At 38.1% G+C, this 21,093-nt stretch overlaps 1 protein-coding gene across 1 annotated transcript in view; it reads left to right on the plus strand.

Annotated features, from left to right (window-relative positions):
• LOC142302376 (dynein axonemal heavy chain 3-like) overlaps positions 1–21,093 on the plus strand; it is a 2,626,214-nt gene that overhangs the window by 285,752 nt on the left and 2,319,369 nt on the right. The window contains exons 6-7 of the mRNA XM_075343433.1: positions 13,213–13,724; positions 13,983–14,115. Of these exons, the coding sequence (XP_075199548.1) occupies positions 13,213–13,724; positions 13,983–14,115 (645 nt within the window). The remainder of the gene's footprint in view (positions 1–13,212; positions 13,725–13,982; positions 14,116–21,093) is intronic.

Raw genomic sequence — 21,093 nt, forward strand, 5'->3', positions numbered from 1 at the left:
AGAAGTTTAAAAGCTGGATCATTTTCCCTTGTTTTACTAGGTTTGCATTTGTGACATACTACTTCCATTTGTGAATAATAGATTGAACAGTTCTCCATGAGATGGTCATAGCTTGGGCTAGTCTTTTATAACTTTACCCTTCTTCAAAACATTATCCCTGACCTGTCTGGTGTGCTCCATCACTTCCCTGATGGTGTTTGATCCCTAATGTTCTCAAATAAACCTCACAGAACAGCTGTAGTTATACTGTGAATAAATTACACAAACGTGGACTCAATTTACTAATTATGTCACTTATGGAGGCATTTGGTCACTTAGGATTTTAAATAGGAGAATTAGTTTACGGGGGTTTAAATACAAATGCATATCACAATTTTCAGATTTATATTTTTAAATATTTACAAAACCATATATCATTTCCTTTACACTTCTTAAATAATTTGCTGATTTGTAATTTGTAACATTTCATTAAAATACATTTGAGTTTGTAGCTGTGATATGGAAAAACATGAAATAGTTCACGAGGTGTGAATACTGTTCAAAAATCTGTATTTCCAGTTGTGTATTAGGGTAAAAAGTGTCATTAAACTTGGGGACATTCTCTTAACATGTCCATACACCATAGATAGCTATGTGCTGAATTCTCAAGGAAAATCTCTTATACATGAATGCACTGCCCCGCTGATGGGAAGAGGGCAGGAAACCACCGCCAGGTATGTAACTCTTGGCTTAATTTCCAGGAGAACAAAAAGATAGAACACTTCAAACAGAATGTTTTTGGTTTTGCCCTGACTTTGTTTTTCGTTGCATAGTCAGAGGGTCTCAACTCACCTAAGGTGACTGGACAAGCACACTACGTTTGTCTGTTTCGGCCAAGTTTTATCTAATGTATAGGAGAACTAGATGTAGATGCATTTGATACTTTCCATTTGGTGCATTGTTGCCATGCTTTGTTATTGCTTTACTTACTTTTAGTGTATGTATAGTGAGAGGGTCTCAACTATAACAATAATAATAATAATCTTTATTTCTATAGCGCCAACATATTCCGCAGCACTTTACAATTCAGGAGGATCATATACAAACAAGTAACAGTTATAGAAATACAATATTTAAAGGAAAAAAGACAACCCTGCTCGTGAGAGCTTACAATCTACAATGAGATATGGGTGGGGTGGGGGGCAAGGTACAAGTGCTTATTTACAATGACAATCCAGCCATCTCAAGAAAATGGGGCATAGATAATGGCTTCCTGGATCAGTTGGCCAGAGCCTTGAGATGCATTTGGGTGCCATGGAGTTTGACGTGGGGTAAGTTTCTGAGAAGTTGGAGGGATTAGGTGAAATTAGTTTGGCTAGGGATTGTGATAGGCCACCCTAAAAAGATGCGGTTTTAGGGTGCATCTGAAGCTGAGTAAGTTGTGATTTATCCTAACTTCTTGGGGTAGAGCATTCCAGAGGTTTGGTGCAGCTCGGAAGAAGTCTTGGATTCGGGAGTGGGAGGTTCGAATTAGTGTTGATGTTAGTCAAAAGTTATTTGCAGAGCGTAGAGAACGGGTGGGATGATAGACAGAGAGGAGGGTGGAGATGTAGAAGGGTGCCGCATTGTGGAGAGCTTTGTGGGTGAGAATAAGCAGTTTGAATTGGATCCTGTGATATATGGGCAGCCAGTGCAATGACTGGCACAGAGCAGAGGCATCCGAGTAAAAGATGACTGGACAGTCACACCATGTTTGGCTGTATCGGACAACTTTTATCTAATGTGTATAGGAGAATTAGATGTAGAAGCATTTGATACTTTCCATATTGTGGATAGTGGCCATGCTTTGTTATTGTTTTACTTACTTTTTATGTATTTTTGTGATAACTATATTGATGCAATGTAGGTGTTTTCTTTGTTAGAGACACAAGTGTCTCTAAGAATAGACACCAAACATTTTGTGATGGCACAATACCTACATTTTATAAACTAAGACTTTTGAACATAATACTTATAGAATTTTAAGGTAACCCACTTCTAAAGGTTTTCTATTTTCCAGATAAAGCATTATCTGATGTATTAATGATACATGTCAAAAAATATTACTGGTGATGTGCATTCAGCTGGGACCCCCACCAAGGTCCTGAACAACGGGTCCCACCACTTGGCATACAGCCAGTCCTTGACTTACTGTTTTCCTAGCTCAGCATATTAGAAGTAAGAACTTTGTTGACTTTAGTGCCGCTACGGTTGTGCTACTTCAAGCTCTAGCCTAGGGATAACAGGAGTGTTTACTGGGAGTGAAGTCAATGCAGCTTCTTCAGGTTTAGCATGATGTTTGGCCCAAAAAGTGTAGAGGAAATTATATCATGTGCAGTAAGTGTAATTTGACCAAATTCCTTCATGATTTCACAAGTTCTGCTTCCTTATGTTAGGATCGATTCCAGCAGAAAAAAAATCAATTGAAACACAAGCATTTGACAAGGAACATTCTGCGTCTGTGTCATCACTCACAGGAGGGTCTAATGTGGCCTTTAATACCTTGAGCGGCTTTAATCTTCTACGTCTTTACATGGCAGTAGCCTTCACCAGTGCATCACTTTAACACTTGCCTTGTTCCCAGATATGCAAATTCTTTTATGCAATATTGATGCTCCTCACCCCGTGTATCAGCATGTATATTCGGCCGTTACAATGTTTACTCTTTTTGCATAAATTAATGTCATTTTGATAGATTTACCATCATTTAAATGAAGAAGAGTGGACCTCATAAGAGAAAACCATCAGAGCACATCTTATTCCTGTCCCTAAAATAATATAACGGAAAATGTGAATGAACAATCATTAAGAATCCTGTTTAACCATGACATTTCTAGAGTGCACAAATGGGAGCGATCTAAATCTATCTATCTATTTATCTATCTGTCTATCATTTATTTTTCTATCTCTTCATCTATCTATCATTCATTTATCTATCTATCTATCATTCCATCGAACTATTATCTATATATCTATCACATAGCTATCCATTTATTCATCTATCTATCTGTCTAGCTATCTATTAATCTTTCAATCTGTCTATCTATCCATCTATCTATCTATATATCCATATATCTCTCTTTCTATCCAGCTATCATCTATTTATACATGAATCTATTCATCCATCCACTGCATCTATTTATCTATCTATGTATCTATCTATCTATCTATCTATATATCCATATATCTCTCTTTCTATCCATTAACTATCTATCTATATTTATATGTCTATTCATATATCTATGTATTATTTACCTATAATCTATCTCTTTATCCATCCCATATCTCTCTATCATCTATCTATTTAGCTATTTATCTCTCTATCTATCTATCTATATATATATATATATATATATATATATATATATATATATATATATATATTTATCTATCTATCTATTATCTATTTACAGTATATATTATCTATCTATTTATCTATCTATTAATCTATTATCTATCCATCCATCCATCTATCTATCTATCTATCTATCTATCTATCTATCCATCCATCTATCTATCTATCTATCTATCTATCTATCTATCTATCTATCTGTCTATCTATCATATATATATATATATATATCATCTATTTATCTTTCTATCTACCTATCTATCTGCCATCTATTCATCCATCATCTATGTATCAATCTATCTATTCATCCATCTTCTATATCTACCTATTTATCTTTCTATCTAGTAAAGCTATCTATCTACAGTATCTACCTATTCATCTCTCTATCATGTATCTATCATGTATCTATCCATCTATCTATCTATCTATCTATCCATCTATCTATCTATATCTATCTATCTATCTATCCATCTATCTATATCTATCTATCTATCATCTATCTATCTATCCATCTATCTATCTATCTATCTATCATCTATCTATCTATCCATCTATCTATCTATATCTATCTATCTATCTATCTATCTATATATCTATCTATCTATCTATCATCTATCTATCATCTATCTATCTATCTATCCATCTATCTATCAATCCATCTCTCTTTTTATCCATCTACTGTACCTATCTATTTATCTTTCTATCTAGTCGAAAAAAAGGGTAATGTATATGTAATTAGTAATAATGTGCTCTGCATTGTGGGTGTAAGGAACAGATACATCTTATAAATTCTATCTCCACACAACTGTGTCAGGCTGGTATAACCCCCCCTAAATGTAAGATATGGAAACAATGGCTCTATGGAGCTGGACATAGGTAATATCATGACACAGTAATCCTTGTCGTTACGATAAGAAGGAGCCAAAAATCCATATGTCACACAGCAAGGTCTTTTCAGAATAGACGCTGTTCTCATTTCCAAATTACAGCTCAAGCAGGTTAATCCTACAGTATATTCCTAATATACTGTAATAATCTGACTTTTGTTGTATACTCAATCTTAAGCTTTAATTAAAGTAGCATAGTTCTCTGGGTGGGGATTGCACATGATGAATGATAACAACTTTTTTGTTTATTTTGATCAAATACCATTGTTAAAGAGTTAACTTCTCTTAAGAAAAGTTCTAATATTATTGCCATTTGCCAGTATTTGGTTTACATTTACAGCCAGCAAAAAAAAAAAAAAGTGATCTTAAGTATTTCTGTGCAAAAATTACAAAGGTTCCAAGTTAGAATATTTTTTAATGTACATTGGTCTTTCCTTGGCCACTGTAATGCTACTTTTACATGGGCCCATAGTTGGGGAATGAACGTCCTTATGAACACTCAGTTCCCAACTTTCAGGCCGTCTAAAGAATCTTGCTCATCTGCTTATGATGTATCATAAACTTTCTTCATAAATCATTGCTATCCGCAGCACATTGCCCGGTGAAAACAGGTGATGTGCTGCCAAAATCATGATAATCTATGTTCACAGAATCATCTGTGTCATAATCAATCTGTGCTCGTAGAATTGTGGTCGGTATAAAGAAGCCATTATATGAACACTGAGCAGCTTGAGTGTAGCCAATCTAGGTCATTAATGGTTGCAGTCAACCGATATAAACCAAGTATTACCTATAGATTCATTCTATATACCATGCGATATGCCCGACTTTTTCTGTATAGTCTAATGAAGGTTCTGTTATCAACAGAGAAAGTGATTTCCAGCTTTTTTATTCCTGTTATTTGTAAGTAGGGATCTATATTCGTTAAATGCTATATCTGTATTCTCTGTGACATTTGGTACTTTGGAAAAAAATAATAGTTTTCAATAGAGTTATGGTTCCAAATTACAATAGTTTCAAATTGGCTAGTTACTGAGAAATCCGCCCCACTTTCCCGGGACATCCTATCACAAAAGCTCTCTTGCTTTTGTCATGGTTGAAAGGCCAATACACTTGAAAAGATCCACTGCAGCTTTAAGTGTGACACTACCTTCATTTTATAGACAATCATCTTGGCTATCTCATACATAAATTTGACTTGCAACTATTTAGCATATGATTAGTTATGCAGATTATTGTCATGTCACTGCATTGTTACGGTTTTGCTCCTAAAAATCTAATTTTGAATTTGTATTAATTTGTTACTTTTTTGTAAATCCACCTTTGGCTTGAAACCCTGCCTGAACCCTTCTGGGCATACTCTAGATCAGATTCAAGCATGTCTCGACCAAAATATGATCCCAGGTCTCTTCTACACATTCTCAATATTGGTGCATACTGGTCAATTTACATGAGTATGTATAAAGCTTTCTCTTCAACTCTACCTACAAGTGTTCAATTGGTTTCGGGTATGGGGACTGTGATGGCCAATTCAGCAACTCTACTTTATTGCTAATGAAGTATTTCTTCTTCAATTTGAATGTATGCTTCAGTCCTTGGTCCTGCAGGAACATTATGTTTTCCTTTCCATAACCATAGTACTGGATTATACAAAGTAACTCGTCCTGTAGAATACTCATATAGAGCTCAGCATTCAGACCATCATCGATCCTGGTCAAGTATCCAAGGCCTTTGGCTGAAAAACACCCCCATAGCATTAGGCTTTCTTTCCATTTCACCATTTATTAGCCCCTTTTCCCCTTGTTCCTTTTAGACCCATTTGCCCCCTATAGAGCCTAGTTTATTGACTTTCATGTCATCGCTCCAAATCACCCATTTCCAATCTTCTACTGTTCACGTTTTGTACATCTTTGCAAACTCGAGACAAAGCTTTTTATGATGATATTGAAGTCAAGTCTTCCTTACCTTTTTTGGCCACCATTCCAGACTTGTGTAACATGCATTGCCTCGTGCTTGCATTGGCATCTGTGATCTCAGTATTATGAAGCATATAAGACACATACACTGCCATGTGTGCCATGCTAGAACTGATAGATCTTGTTATGAGCCGACTTGTTTCTGATATTTTGCTTGAATGTGCACCTCTGGGCTTTTGAATGGATGGACGGACTTCATTTTGTATTTTTCCAACTGTCATGGCCTCACATGATACACTTTGGCAATTTTCTCGGATGAAAGACCACTATCAATGAGCTGGATGATGCTGTTTCCCTTTTCATGGCTACACATTATTTTGAACCAGTGACTTTTCACTTGGGAAGTAACCTAATAACACACTGAGTAGTGATGAGCGAGTATGCTTGTTACTACTCGGTACTCGCACGAGTATCACTGTACTCGGGCTACTCGGCGGGTACCGAGTAATTTCGCGATACTCGTGCTTTACTCGTGGTCTTCATTTCTGCATGTTGGCGCTCTTTTGAGAGCCAGCCCTCATGCAGGGATTGGCTGGCAGACCACTGCAATGCCACAGCCCTGTTAGTTGTGGAATTGCAGTGATTGGCCGGCCTGCACAGCGTGACCGAGCCTTTATACCGGCCGGCGCGCTGTGCTCTGTACACAGCCATCTCATATTCCCTGCTTTCCACGCCCACAGGCGCCTATGATTGGTTGCAGTGAGACACGCCCCCACGCTGAGTGACAGGTGTCACACTGCACCCAATCACAGCAGCCGGTGGGCGTGTCTATACTGTGCAGTAAAATAAATAAATAAATAATTAAAAAAAACGGCGTGCGGTCCCCCCAATTTTAATACCAGCCAGATAAAGCCATACGGCTGAAGGCTGGTATTCTCAGGATGGGGAGCTCCACGTTATGGGGAGCCCCCCACCCTAACAATAACAGTCAGCAGCCGCCCAGAATTGCCGCATACATTATATGCGACAGTTCTGGGACTGTACCCGGCTCTTCCCGATTTACCCTGGTGCGTTGGCAAATCGGGGTAATAAGGAGTTATTGACAGCCCATAGCTGCCAATAAGTCCTAGATTAATCATGTCAGGCGTCTATGAGACACCCTCCATGATTAATCTGTAAATTACAGTAAATAAACACACACACATGAAAAAATCCTTTATTAGAAATAAAAAACAATAACAAAGTCCCTCATCACCAATTTATTACCCACAACAAAGCCCTCCATGTCCGGTGTAATCCACGGTCCTCCAGCGTCGCGTCCAGCTCTGCTGCATGCAGGTGACAGGAGCTGCAGAATACACCGCCGCTCCGGTCACCTCCACGCAGCTAATGAGGTGAGTATAGCGATCAGCTGCTGTCACTGAGGTTACCTGGATCCAGCGGTGGCCGCGGGTAACCTCAGTGACAGCAGCTGATCGCGCTACTCACCGCCGCTCCGGTCAGCTTCACACAGCAACTGAGGTGAGAAGCGCGATCAGCTGCTGTCAGTCAGGTAACTCCCGGCCACCGCTGGATCCAGTGGTGGCCGCGATTAACCTCAGTGACAGCGCAGCTGATCGCTATACTCTCCTCAGTTGGTGCATGGAGCTGACCGGAGCGGCGGTGAGTAGCGCGATCAGCTGGGCTGTCACTGAGGTTACCCGCGGCCACCGCTGCATCCACCGCTGGATCCAGGTAACCTCAGTGACAGCTCAGCTGATCGCTATACTCACCTCATTAGCTGCGTGGAGGTGACCGGAGCGGCGGTGTATTCTGCAGCTCCTGTCACCTGCATGCAGCAGAGCTGGACGCGACGCTGGAGGACCGTGGATTACACCGGACATGGAGGGTTTGTCGGGGTTAATAAATTGGTAATGAGGGACTTTGTTATTGTTTTTTATTTCTAATAAAGGATTTTTCGTGTGTGTGTGTTTTTTAACTGTAATTTACAGATTAATCATGGAAGGAATCTCGGGGAGACGCCTGACATGATTAATCTAGGACTTATTGGCAGCTATGGGCTGCCAATAACTCCTTATTACCCCGATTTGCCAACGCACCAGGGTAAATCGGGAAGAGCCGGGTACAGCCCCAGAACTGTCGCATATAATGTATGCGGCAATTCTGGGCGGCTGCTGACTGATATTGTTAGGGTGGGGGGCTCCCCATAACGTGGCGCTCCCCATCCTGAGAATACCAGCCTTCAGCCGTATGGCTTTATCTGGCTGGTATTAAAATTGGGGGGGACCGCACGCCGTTTTTTTTAATTATTTAATTATTTATTTCACTGCACAGTATACACACACACCGGCTGCTGTGATTGGGTGCAGTGTGACACCTGTCACTCAGAGTGGGGGCGTGTCTCACTGCAACCAATCATAGGCGCCGAAAAGCAGGAAAGCAGAGAATACGAGATTGATTAATGAGCGGCCGGCTTTTTCAAAAGAGGAAAAGCCGCAGGAGCAGTGTGAATGCCGTGCAGTGCCGCAGCAGTGATCGGCGAACGGTGAGTAAGAGAGAGGGGGGAGAATGACCGACAGACTGTGAGAGGGGGACAGACAAGACAGAGAGAGACCGACAGAGCGAGACCGACCGACGGGAGATAGAATGAAAAAAAAAATGACCGACATCACTAGTAAAAAGCACAAAACGTGCGTTTTGGACATCGGAGTGCCACACAATGTTTATGTAAAATCTTTCATGTATTAATCTCAAAAAGTAACATACACCAGCTCTATCTCACTATTGTGTATGTGCCCTTAACATTTCCGCCATGAAAATTCATTTTGGGGTCATTTTGCAAGGTTTTCTGGTGAGTCCGTAAAAATGGCATAAAACGCGGACAAAATTGTTCACAGCTGTGACTTTTGAGTGATAAATGCTTCAAGGGGTCTTCCCCATGCTGTTGCCATGTCATTTGAGCACTCTTCTGAGACTTTTGTGACATTTTTAGGGTTTCTACCTGCTGCCGGGGGGTCATTTCACAAAAATACTCGGGTCTCCCATAGGATAACATTGGGCTCGTTGCTCGGGCCGAGTACACGAGTATCTTGGGATGCTCGGCCCGAGCCTCGAGCACCCGAGCTTTTTAGTACTCGCTCATCACTAACACTGAGCTATTAGTGAATGTGAGAACAGGTTGTAATTTGTAGTATGCAAGAAGAAAAATATGTTCAAATTTTAGGAACAAAACTGTAAGAATTTAGTGATATGACCAGAATCTGCATAACTAATCAAATTCTAATAGGTGCAAGTCAAATTTATGTATGAGATAGCCAAGATGATTGTCTATAAAATAAAGGCATTGTCATGCTCAAGGATGTAGAGAATGGTGAGAAATGGAGCCTGAAAGTCAAAATTTTAAAACATTGTCACTAGTGATGGGTAATGGTACTTGATCAAGCATTGGGGTGCTCTGATGGGACTCGAGTACTCAGTGTGTCAATGGGAAATTTTTGCATTTTCAAAATCAGTTGCTTGAGGCTCAATTAAGTAATGAGCTTTGATGAGCACGCTGGCTCAACACTAATTTTACTATTGCTGGTCATTATATATAGTTGCCCCAATGTAGTCTATACCTCCAATCATATCTGACTGATGGTGGACTCTCATCCCATTTCACTTTCTCCAATCTAAAAGCAGCCATTGAAATATAAGTGATAAAGAGCTTCTGTCTCGTGATGTATACTGCAGAGTCTCAGTTCATCCTATGTTATACAACTTCAGTCTGTCTCTACTGCCTCCTGCTTGTGATAAGATTATCCCTGTCAGCTCTTAAGGTACCGTCACACTAAGCGATGCTCCAGCGATCTCACCAGCAACCTGACCTGGCAGGGATCGCTGGAGCATTGCTACACGGGTTGCTGGTGAGCTGTCAAACAAGCAGATCTCACCAGCAACCAGTAACCAGCCCCCAGCCAGCAGCGACGCGTGGAAGTGATGCTGCGCTTGGTAACTAAGGTAAATATCGGGTAACCAACCCGATATTTTCCTTCGTTACCAGCGCACACCACTTAGCGCTGGCTCCCTGCACTCCTAGCCAGAGTACACATCGGGTTAATTACCCGATGTGTAGTCTGGGTATGTATGCAGGGAGCCGGCACTGACAGCGTGAGAGCGGCGGACGCTGGTAACGAAGGTAAATATTGGGTAACCAAGGAAAGGGCTTCTTGGTTACCCGATATTTACATTGGTTACCAGCGTCCGCAGAAGCCGGCTCCCTACTCACTGCACATTCAGTTGTTGCTCTCTCGCTGTCACACACAGCGATGTGTGCTTCACAGCAGGAGAGCAGCAACTAAAAAATGGTCCAGGACATTCAGCAACAACCAGCAACCTCACAGCAGGGGCCAGGTTGCTGCTGGATGTCACACACAACAACATCGCTAGCAACATCGCTGTTATGTCACAAAAGTCGCGCTTCAGCAGCGATGTTGCTAGCGATGTTGCTTAGCGAGATGTGGCCTTTAGAAGTGTGAAGCTGCATCTTAGGGGTACTTAGTATGTTGGGGTACTAAGTATCTCTCAGTATGTTGTCCTGTACAGCTAAAGATTTGGGAGATCTATGAATGTATATAAAAGAAATACTATCTTATCAATAACAGCAAAGATTTTCCTTAGTGTTCTGTTCTTTATAAAAAATGTATTGCTGCGATGTCGGTGGGGTCAAATCAAAAGTGACACACATCCGGCGTCGCTGTCGATATCGTAGTGTGTAAAGCATTTTTGATACAATTAACGAGCGCAAAAGCGTCGTAATCGTATCATCGGTGTAGTGTCTGACATTTTCATAATTGCGCGGCAGCAATGGTACGATGTTGCTCATCGTTCCTGCGGCAGCACACATCGCTGTCTGAGAAGTCGCAGGAGCGAGGAACATCAGCTTACCTGCGTCACCACGGCTCACGCCGGCTATGCGGGAGGATGGAGGTGTGCGGGATGTTTACGTCCCGCTCATCTTCGCCCCTCCGCTTCTATTGGCCGCCTGCCGTGTGACGTCGCTGTGACACCGTACGACCCGCCCCCTTAGGAAGGAGGTGGGTCGCCGGCCAGAGCGACGTCGCAGGGCAGGTGAGTGCATGTGAAGCTGCCGTAGCGATAATGTTCGCTACGGCAGCGATCACAAGATATCGCTGCTGCGACGGGGGCGGGGACTATCGCGCTCGGCATCACAAGCATCGGCTTGCGATGTCGTAGTGTGCAAAGTACCCCTTTGAAATACATTGAATATTCTGCAAACAGATCTCCCAAATCTTTAGCTGTACAGGACAACATACTGAGAGACAAGCTGGGTGAGATGGGGTCAGAGAGCTGCCAGGAGGAATTTAGTAGGGGATGAGGATATCATCCTGTAGCTCCTGTTTAAACATGAAAGCATGTACTGAACCAGTAGTCAGACTGAAGATCACATGATAGAGCTGTCCATATTGAAGGGAGGAAAATGTATAGATGCTTTGGAGCAGGGATAAATCTAATTGCACAAATAGAATATTGCTGGTGAGTTTGCACTACATGTGCTTCTTTATTATAGGAAGACGTTGTCAAAACTCTATTCTGTCACATTCATCCCATCCTAAGTCCTACATAATTAACCTAATTAGGTGTCAAAATAATCACGTGCTATGATAATATATATAGTATGTCTTCCACGTCTGATGTTTCTAATCATTGATATGCCATCCAACAAATCTGAAATACATTTCAGATTTGCAAACTAACCTGCAATATATTTTGTGTCTTAAGATGTTCATGTATTCCTTACTTTAGTATTCTATAGAGATGTCATCCAATCTGATGAGTTGAGACACCATGCGTGGTTGCTTCCCCCTTCACTGTATGTTGAGTTAATTATGCAGGGGAGTATATATATATATATTTTTTTTTAACAGCCTTTTCAGTTTTACATCTTCTAATGTTCTGAGTAGTGAAAGCACAAAGCTTGTACCCAGCTCTCATCTAAGCTGACATTCACGAGAAAGGGAATGGGCCATGCAGATTTTATCCGCCATCAGCTTCTTTTTCTTCAGAGACAGTGTGCATGCCTAGCGTCAATTAATGTGCACCGTAAAATACTTGCCTGCATACATCTTTAAGAAGTGGCTACTGCCTGGAGCCACACAATGTACAGTTTCACGTCAATCCTGAGGATTTAAAGCTGGAAGCCCATTTTTATTGCATATATCACATGTTGACAGAAAATCAATAGATTTAATGTGCAGGCAGTTGTTGAGTGCAAAGAAAAAGCTTTTAAATATGAATTTAATAATTAAGAGTTGATCCAACCACATCGCATCCTGGTTATTAGTCTCATAAGTGAGGATTAGGAATCACATTTAATTGGAAAGTTTAATCTTTGCACTCATAGATTTCATGAATAAAGCCTGATTTATTGCCTTGCTATGCTTAACACATGTGCAGCGGTAAAAGTAAGGGCTATTCTTTTGTAAATTAGAAATTGTCTTCTATTTGTAAATATCTACAAATGTAACAGACCATGTATTGCTGCTTGCAGCATGTATTTGTGTGTATATCTTAAATATCCAACCCGTCACCAAGCTCCTGTTCATTTTTCTTTTACTCTTCTAATGGCAATTGGCAGTTCTCACTCTATTGTGTTTACTTGTTCTTTATATTGACAGTCGGTAGCATAAGCCTTTTAAACAACAAAGGCAAGCAGCTCTACAGCCAATCTGCGATAAAAGGGGGAAAAATGAAATCACTATGGAAACTGGAGGAAGGATCTAACAGCTTTCTTTTAGAATAAATGTCTGATGTTTGTGACTGCAGGGAAATAAAATTCATATATTTGGATGATGTTATCGTTAATGTATTGTTATGGCAAATTACACTATTTTCGAATCATCTGACCTTGACTTTATTAAGTGAGCCCTTTGCTGAAATAGTTACATTTTTGTACTAGGGAAAAAAAAGCAAGAATGTGATGAGGGGAGGAGTGTAGAGAAAGCCTGCTTCTTAAATGATTATTTTTTAAATCACACAGAGCTCCTGGGTCTTGGAATGAAGACCACTGTGAGTTTTTCAGCAATGCAGCAACCCGGGGAACTGAACGCCAGTCAGAAAACAGTGTATCATCCAATTGCATGCCTGCCTTTGATGTTGGACTGAGAAACTCAGAACCTCTCCCTCCAATCCAGAAGCAAATAAATACTAAGGAGAAGAGACATCCCTCGATTCGGTGCACAGACACTCTGAGACACAAAAACCGAGGCTGCTGTCATTATAAGAGCACAAATGAACCTGTTTGGATTGCAGACTGCAGCAAATACCTGTCTCCCCATAGGAGTTTGCCACTTCTTCCAACATCATCAGACAATGCAGAGAGCTTTGGCATACACAGGCCACTGTCTTTATCTCCAGACAAAGCCAGTCATTCTTCCAGCACACCTGCAACTGAACAGCACAGGGAACTAGAGGGGACTAAATGCACCACTCAGCCTGAAAGCCATTCAGTCTCTAGCAATGCTCACAAGAAGAGGAAGAACAAGCACCTTGGTGAGTGAAACTAATACATCATATATTACAATAAACAATACTTATTTGGAATTTACACTTATTTATAAATGTATTATATTATTATAGTAATAAAAATAAAATATTTTATCAGATTAATATATTTGATTGCAATTTTAAGAATTATTTAAAAGTGATGGATACTTTATTTTTTTTTACAAAAATATTCAATTTTCTAATTTATCCAATATTTTGCATTATGACTTAATCGATGGGTTTCTCTTTGAACTTTAATTGTAGGTTGTGCTGCAGAGGACTGGAGAGAGCAGGATGCAGCCACCAAGGAAGCTCTCTGTGTATGGTTCCCTCCACAATCCTACTCCACACATGGCCTCTCCAGACCAGCTTCACCGACCGAAGGGCATCTGCACAGGTAAATTGGCAAAGCTATCCAATCACCTTTCATGAAAGAAGACTTTTCTTACATTTCAACACATTATCCTAGATGTTGAATAACACCTTTGTCCATTATAACACTATACATTATCATTAATTGTATTGTGTTTTATGCTTACATTTTCTTGTAATCCCTGTAGCTGCATGTGTCAAGCTAACACACGCAATGTCTAAACTATAAATGGTCCATTAATCTAAGCAAATTCATATTCATCATACTGTTTTCCAAATCATTGTTTATTAAGTGTGCATTGTGCCTCATAATTGCTAGGTCTGAATAATAAATCACCCCTATTTGATATAAATACATTTATTTTCACAAAGAAGCTACATAGGAAGGACTCCCATTATAGAGCCCCTGATAAAATAGTAATAAAGCACACTAAAAATAATGTTCAGATAGAAAGACCCCATGTTCTGTAATAGTCTCCTTTAGTTATGTTTACTTGGAAAAAGTCAAGTATACACTCTCCGTAGAAGGTGGTGTGTGGCTTGTAAAGAGTTATTAATCTCATTTTAATTGAAAGAACATGCAAAACAAACATTACAGTTACAATGTGATTGTTATATGTAATCTATCACTGTGTCTAATACTTCTAGATGATTTTGTTCAAATTCATTGACTTCCGTAAGACCTGCTTTCTGCTTGTCAAATAGCATTAAGAGAGTAGGCAAGTGTAAAGCTTAACTAACACCATGTTATCTGGGGTCATAAAACTGCAACACAAATGTCATGCTATTTGCCTTAGAATAGATGGACAAGAGCTGGCATTTTTAGCATGATACACAAAATATAGTAATATTACACATAATTATAAATCATATTCTGCTTCACATGTCTTAGAATAGATGGACAAGAGCTGGCATCCTCAGCATGATAGACAACATATAGTATTAGATAATATTACACATAATTATAAATCATATTCTGCTTCACATATCTTAGACTAGATGGACAAGAGCTGGTATGCTAAGCATGATACACAAAATATAGTATTAGATAATATTACACATAATTATAAATCATATTCTGCTTCACATATCTTAGAATAGATGGACAAGAGCTGGTATGCTCAGCATGATAGACAACATATAGTATTAGATAATATTACACATAATTGTAAATCATATTCTGCTTCACATGTCTTAGAATAGATGGACAAGAGCTGGCATCCTAAGCATGATACACAAAATATAGTATTTGTTAATATTACACATAATTGTAAATCATATTCTGCTTCACATTCCAAAATCTTTTATTTTGTTTTTTTTTTTCATGTAAAAGGTTCATTACCTTATTGAAATTAGTATAAATTCCATTATATGTATATATAAGTCCATAGTAAGGAATGCATGCTGTGATCACTTTGTTATGTTTTATGTTTCTGTGACAATTCAGTCTAAATGTGTTAAACCATGGATTTTGTAATGCATATCTGTCCAATATACATGTCATTATCATGAAATGTATTCTTCTAATAGCATAAAGCCAGGAATGCATATGTATGTGCTACCAATTGTCTTGAAGATTTACATCTTCTTCACAAAGAAGGCAGGTCACATGAGCAGGGTAAAGTCATCAGAGATTTGCCCTGGGCAGTTTTAGAGCCCAAGATTACTCCCATGATTATTTTTAGAGTCAAGTTTAGTGTAAGACACAAGGAAATATAATAGCAGAATATTTTCATAAATGATAAAACAATATTTACAGACTATTAGAACAAATCAAAGCAGTTAATGAACCTAATATCTGCCAGCTACCAGCTTTGATTCTGCTGACCATCCATTGTACCACTGAGAAACACACATTAGCCAAGTCCAAGAATCACTTAAGAGTTAAAAAGAAAACCAAGGCATTTTCCTGCTGAGATCTGTCAAAGACTGAAGCGGTTGGCTTCATGTCTGCCTGTGGAACAATAGTTACCTGTACGCTTTTTGGGCGACTTGGCAGACACCAGCAATCTGTATAAGGTCTGTCTCTGTTAGACAGGATTGGATGAGAATCCCTCATGACAGTCTACCTTTCATTAAAAGAAAAGAGGGGGTAAAAAAATGCTGCATACCTTCGTGATGAAGGACAGAACTTTGAAGCATTTAGTTGATGTCGCCTCCATTCAGGCTTGACTTGGCCTGAGGTTTGGGTTCCCAGTCTGGGAGTCAGCAGGCTATCCCTTCCCTCTTCCTCCACCCCTTGTATTGCTTTGCACAGGCAGATTAGTGTCACAGCTGTAACAGGCACATAGTAATACACATTACAGATACAATCTCCATGGTGGCAAGACAGCATGGATGCAGGACAATGCCGAACACCACTGATATTTCTATTTAATTTCATTTGTAGTTAAGGAACCAGATTTCCATGTAACGTCAGGGCTAATGTTACATTTTCCTGGAACAATGATCTTTGTCCTATAAATGAGTATAACTTTCTCGCACAGTGTCATTTCCAGGCTGTTACCAGCTTTAGAGCAAACACAATGAGACAGAAAAATACACATGATTCCTGGGAATCAGTCTGGCTACTAAGCCTTAGGACCTTTTCATGTGGGATACTATTATTTCAGCATTATTTGAACAGCATGCTTTATAATCAGCAGTATATGACACGGGGACACACTGTTCACAGCATACAAGCTATATTAAACAACAATGTGCTCAGATTTAATTTGTAATTATTTTTACACTCTGTAAACTGTACTCGGGTCACATAGGTTTAAAAATTAATGAGGCTTACTGCAGGTTTCATAGGAACATCTACCGCTTTTGCAGATGGAATTTTTTTTTTAACCAATGCAAAACACATTTTATGTTTGTAGGGTATAAATATAAAGTAGTAGCTGAGAGAAATAAAAAGAGGATTGGATATATCAAAGAATAGATAGATGAATGATGATTGCTAAACAGATAAGACATTCTTTATGATATAAACCGATGGATAATGTAAACAGATAGACAGACAGACAGATACATAGATACATTGATAGATAGATAGATAGATATAGATAGATAGATACATAGATAGATAGATAGATAAATAGATAGATAATAAATAGATAGATAGATAGAAGATAGATAGATAGAGGGATAGATAGATAGACAGATAGATAGAAGATAGATAGATAGAGGGATAGATAGATAGAGGGATAGATAGATAGATAGATAGATAGATAATAGACAAATAGATAAGGGATACATAAATGGATGGATAGATGGTATGAGGTAAATAGGCAGATATATAGATATGTGATAGATAGAAATAATTGATTAAATAGACAAAGATAGATGGTAAATAGATAGGAGATAGATGAATGAATAAATAGATAGGTAGATAGGTAGATGGATAGATAATGGATAGATAGATGGATAGATGGATGATAGATAGATAGAGGGAGAGATAGAGGGATAGATATATGATTAATGGATAGATAGATAGATAGATAGATAAATAGATGGATAGATAGATAATAGATAGATAGATAATGGATAAATAGATAGATAGGTGGATAGATAGCCACATTGGCTAGTAAAGTCCACTTTTTTCTATTTGTTTCTTGAGTGCTGCCTGTTATTTTTTCTAATAGATAGATGATAAATAGATAAGAGATAGATAGATAGCTAGCTAAATACATGATAGCTAGATAGATAGTAGATAGATACATGATAGATAGATAATGGATAGATATAGAAAGATCGATAGATTGATAAAAGATAGATAATATATTGAAAAATCGATAGAGGGATAAATGGTAAATAGATATTAGATTGATAGATAAATCGATAGATAAAAATATAGATAGAGAGATAGAAACAGATAGGTAGATCAATAGATAGATAAACAAATAGATTCAATAGTCATAAAGATAGATAAAGGGATAGATAGAGAAAAAAATATTAGATAGATAGATAGAGAAATATTAGATAGTGGATAGATAGATAGATAATGGATGGATAGATAGAGAGATAGATAAATAGATAAATAGATAGATAACAAAATGGATAGACACAGATAGATCTATAAATAGATAAATATATAGATTAAATAGACATAATGATAGATAGAAGCAATAGATAGATAGATAATGGATAGATAGATAGATGGATGGATGGATAGATAGATAGATAGATAGACAGATAGATAGGTAGATAGATAGAAAGATAGATGGATAGATGGATGGATGGATGGATGGATGGATGGATGGATGGATGGATAGATAGATAGATAAATAGATAATGGATAGACAGATGGATAGATAATGGATAGATAGATGGATAGATAGATGGATGGGTGGATATATGGATGGATAGATAGATGGATAGATAGATGGATAGATAATGTATAGGTAGATAGATGAATAGATAGATAGATAATGGATTGAGAGATAAAGGGATAGATAGATAGATAGATAATGGATTGAGAGATAGAGGGATAGATAGATAGATGGACAGATAAGGGATAGATAGATAGATATATGGATGGATAGATAGATAGATAGATAATGGATTGAGAGACAGAGGGATAGATGGATGGATGGATAGATAGATAGAAAGATAATGGATTGAGAGATAAAGGGATAGATAGATAGATAGATATATGGATAGATAGATAGATAGATAATGGATTGAGAGATAGGGATAGATAGATAGATAGAGGGATAGATAGATGGATGGATAGATAGATAGATGATAGGATAGATAGATAGATAGATAAATAGATAGATAGAGGGATAGATAGAGGGATAGAGAGATACAGAGATAGATAGATAGATAGAGGGATAGATAGAGGGATAGAGAGATACAGAGATAGATAGATAGACAGAATACATAGATAGATAGACACACATACAGACAGATATTCAGGGAGATAGATAGATTTGCATGAAATGCATAGATAGATTAAAAGATAGAGAGATAGATAGAATAGATAGATGGATAGACAGACAGAAAGACATACAGATAGACAAATTAATAGACAGATAGATAGATAGATGGATAGACTAGAAAAGGATAGATAGACAGACAGACAGAAAGACATAGATAAAAATAGATAGATAGAAAGATAGATAGGCAGATTGAAATAAATATCATTTTAGACTGAAACACACTATAATTGTACGAGAAGAACTTAAGAGTTTACAATTTTTTCAAACATTTGGCAATAGCATCATATATTCTAAAGTAAAATAATTTGGTTTAAAGTTCTACCCTACATTTTATATTGTTTCTCAGGCTGCATTATTACTTGACGTAAGTAGAAATAAAGTAGTGTTATTGATTTCTAGATAGACTTATTAGTGATACCCCAGGGTGCAGGAAGAAAAGTCACTTAATGACTTGAAATTAATATGTGAGTAAGGAATTTAAGTATTAAAATGATTTAGGGGATTTTATCACCATAATGCCTTCTATAATTGACATAGCACAATCTAATCTTTTTAATTTTAGCTTCTACATCAATGAGGATGGAAAGGGATTTGAGTCCAATTATTGGTTTTAATATCATCTTGAATAACAACCTTCCAGAAATATTTTATCCTTATTCTAGCCAACGTGACACATTGCCTTATATGTTTCATGACATTTAGTTGCTTAAGATAGGAGACAAATGCATTGTGTATTTAAAAAAGCAAGAAAAAGCGGAAATGAAGTGTGATTGGTATTCACTTTGTTGTCGAAGTAATTTTATTATAAAGTAGAGAATAAAATATATGTCAGCTTTCATTTACATCACCCCGGTAAAAATTAAATCCAATGAGAACGAGAAGATCCCTAGTGCTATATATAGTTAAAGCTTCAGACAAAGAAACATCCTGAATAATGTATAATCTCACTTAGATATCTTCAAAAGTTCTTACGCTTTGTCAGATAGGTCAAAATGTTGGTTACCGAAAACTGAGGGATATGCAAACTATATGCAATGCCATAAATCTTCGTAATTAGGTTGAGTGTGTCACATTTGCTAGATCTGACATATATTTGTGCAAAAGATCAGCAAGCCCTGTTGCTTATCAAGGTCAATTGGTTTGAAATACATTATAGCCCCTTGCAGGCTACATTGAGGATGATTAAATATAATAGCCCAATGCTAAGGCATTCATTCCCACCACAGTAACAGCGGGTTTCTGGATGGCAAAAAAAAAGAAAAAGAGATTCTCAACAGCAAAAGGGGGGAAACGTCAACTGTTGTGAAGAATAACATGATGGATACAATTTAGTTAACATAATGGTAGCACTACTGCTATAATATGTGTTCCTGGCTGGTAAGTCATTATAATAAAATATAATAAAATATCCGGGACTTGATAGCTGGGATAAATTTTGCCCCTCCGGGAACACACAATTTAGATATAATTAGAAATGGTCCTTCCTATTTGTAATATGAAATGTCTCTATTTCTAACATTTTGAGGTCTTGTTCCTGTTCTTCTGTGTAAAAAATAAAAGGCTGCGTAAAAGGAAGCCGAATTAATCTCCGCCGATTCCCTGATGACATTATTTCATCCAATATTTATTAATTTCCATTGAGTACAGCAGCAGCAGCAATTGGATGCTAAGTGTTAAAGTCATACATGACAGAGAGGCAAATGAGGGTGAAAGACTGCAGCTCCATGTAAGCATAACTCGCCTAATTTATTTTTTATGCAAAGATTAATGTGCACCCAGCATGAATGTTTTGGTCTCCTCCATCATTATGAGAGGGAACTTTGGATCTGCATTACCTAAGCAGTGTTACATCAATCAATCAGCAGGGTATGGCTGCAGAAATTCAGCAGGAACCCCACCTGAGATGGAGATCATCCATTCTGCTAATGGGCTTCTCCTTTTTACATTGGTGCACAATGCAATTTCTTAAACTGGAAAAAAACATTTCTTTTTAGCAACCTATACTCCCTACTCACAGGCAACACAGCTTTATATATTCATTTAAAACTATTTTCCATGGTGCACTCTGATATAAA

This window comes from Anomaloglossus baeobatrachus, chromosome 4 (assembly GCF_048569485.1).
Source record: "Anomaloglossus baeobatrachus isolate aAnoBae1 chromosome 4, aAnoBae1.hap1, whole genome shotgun sequence".
NCBI classification, from domain to species: Eukaryota; Metazoa; Chordata; class Amphibia; order Anura; family Aromobatidae; genus Anomaloglossus; species Anomaloglossus baeobatrachus.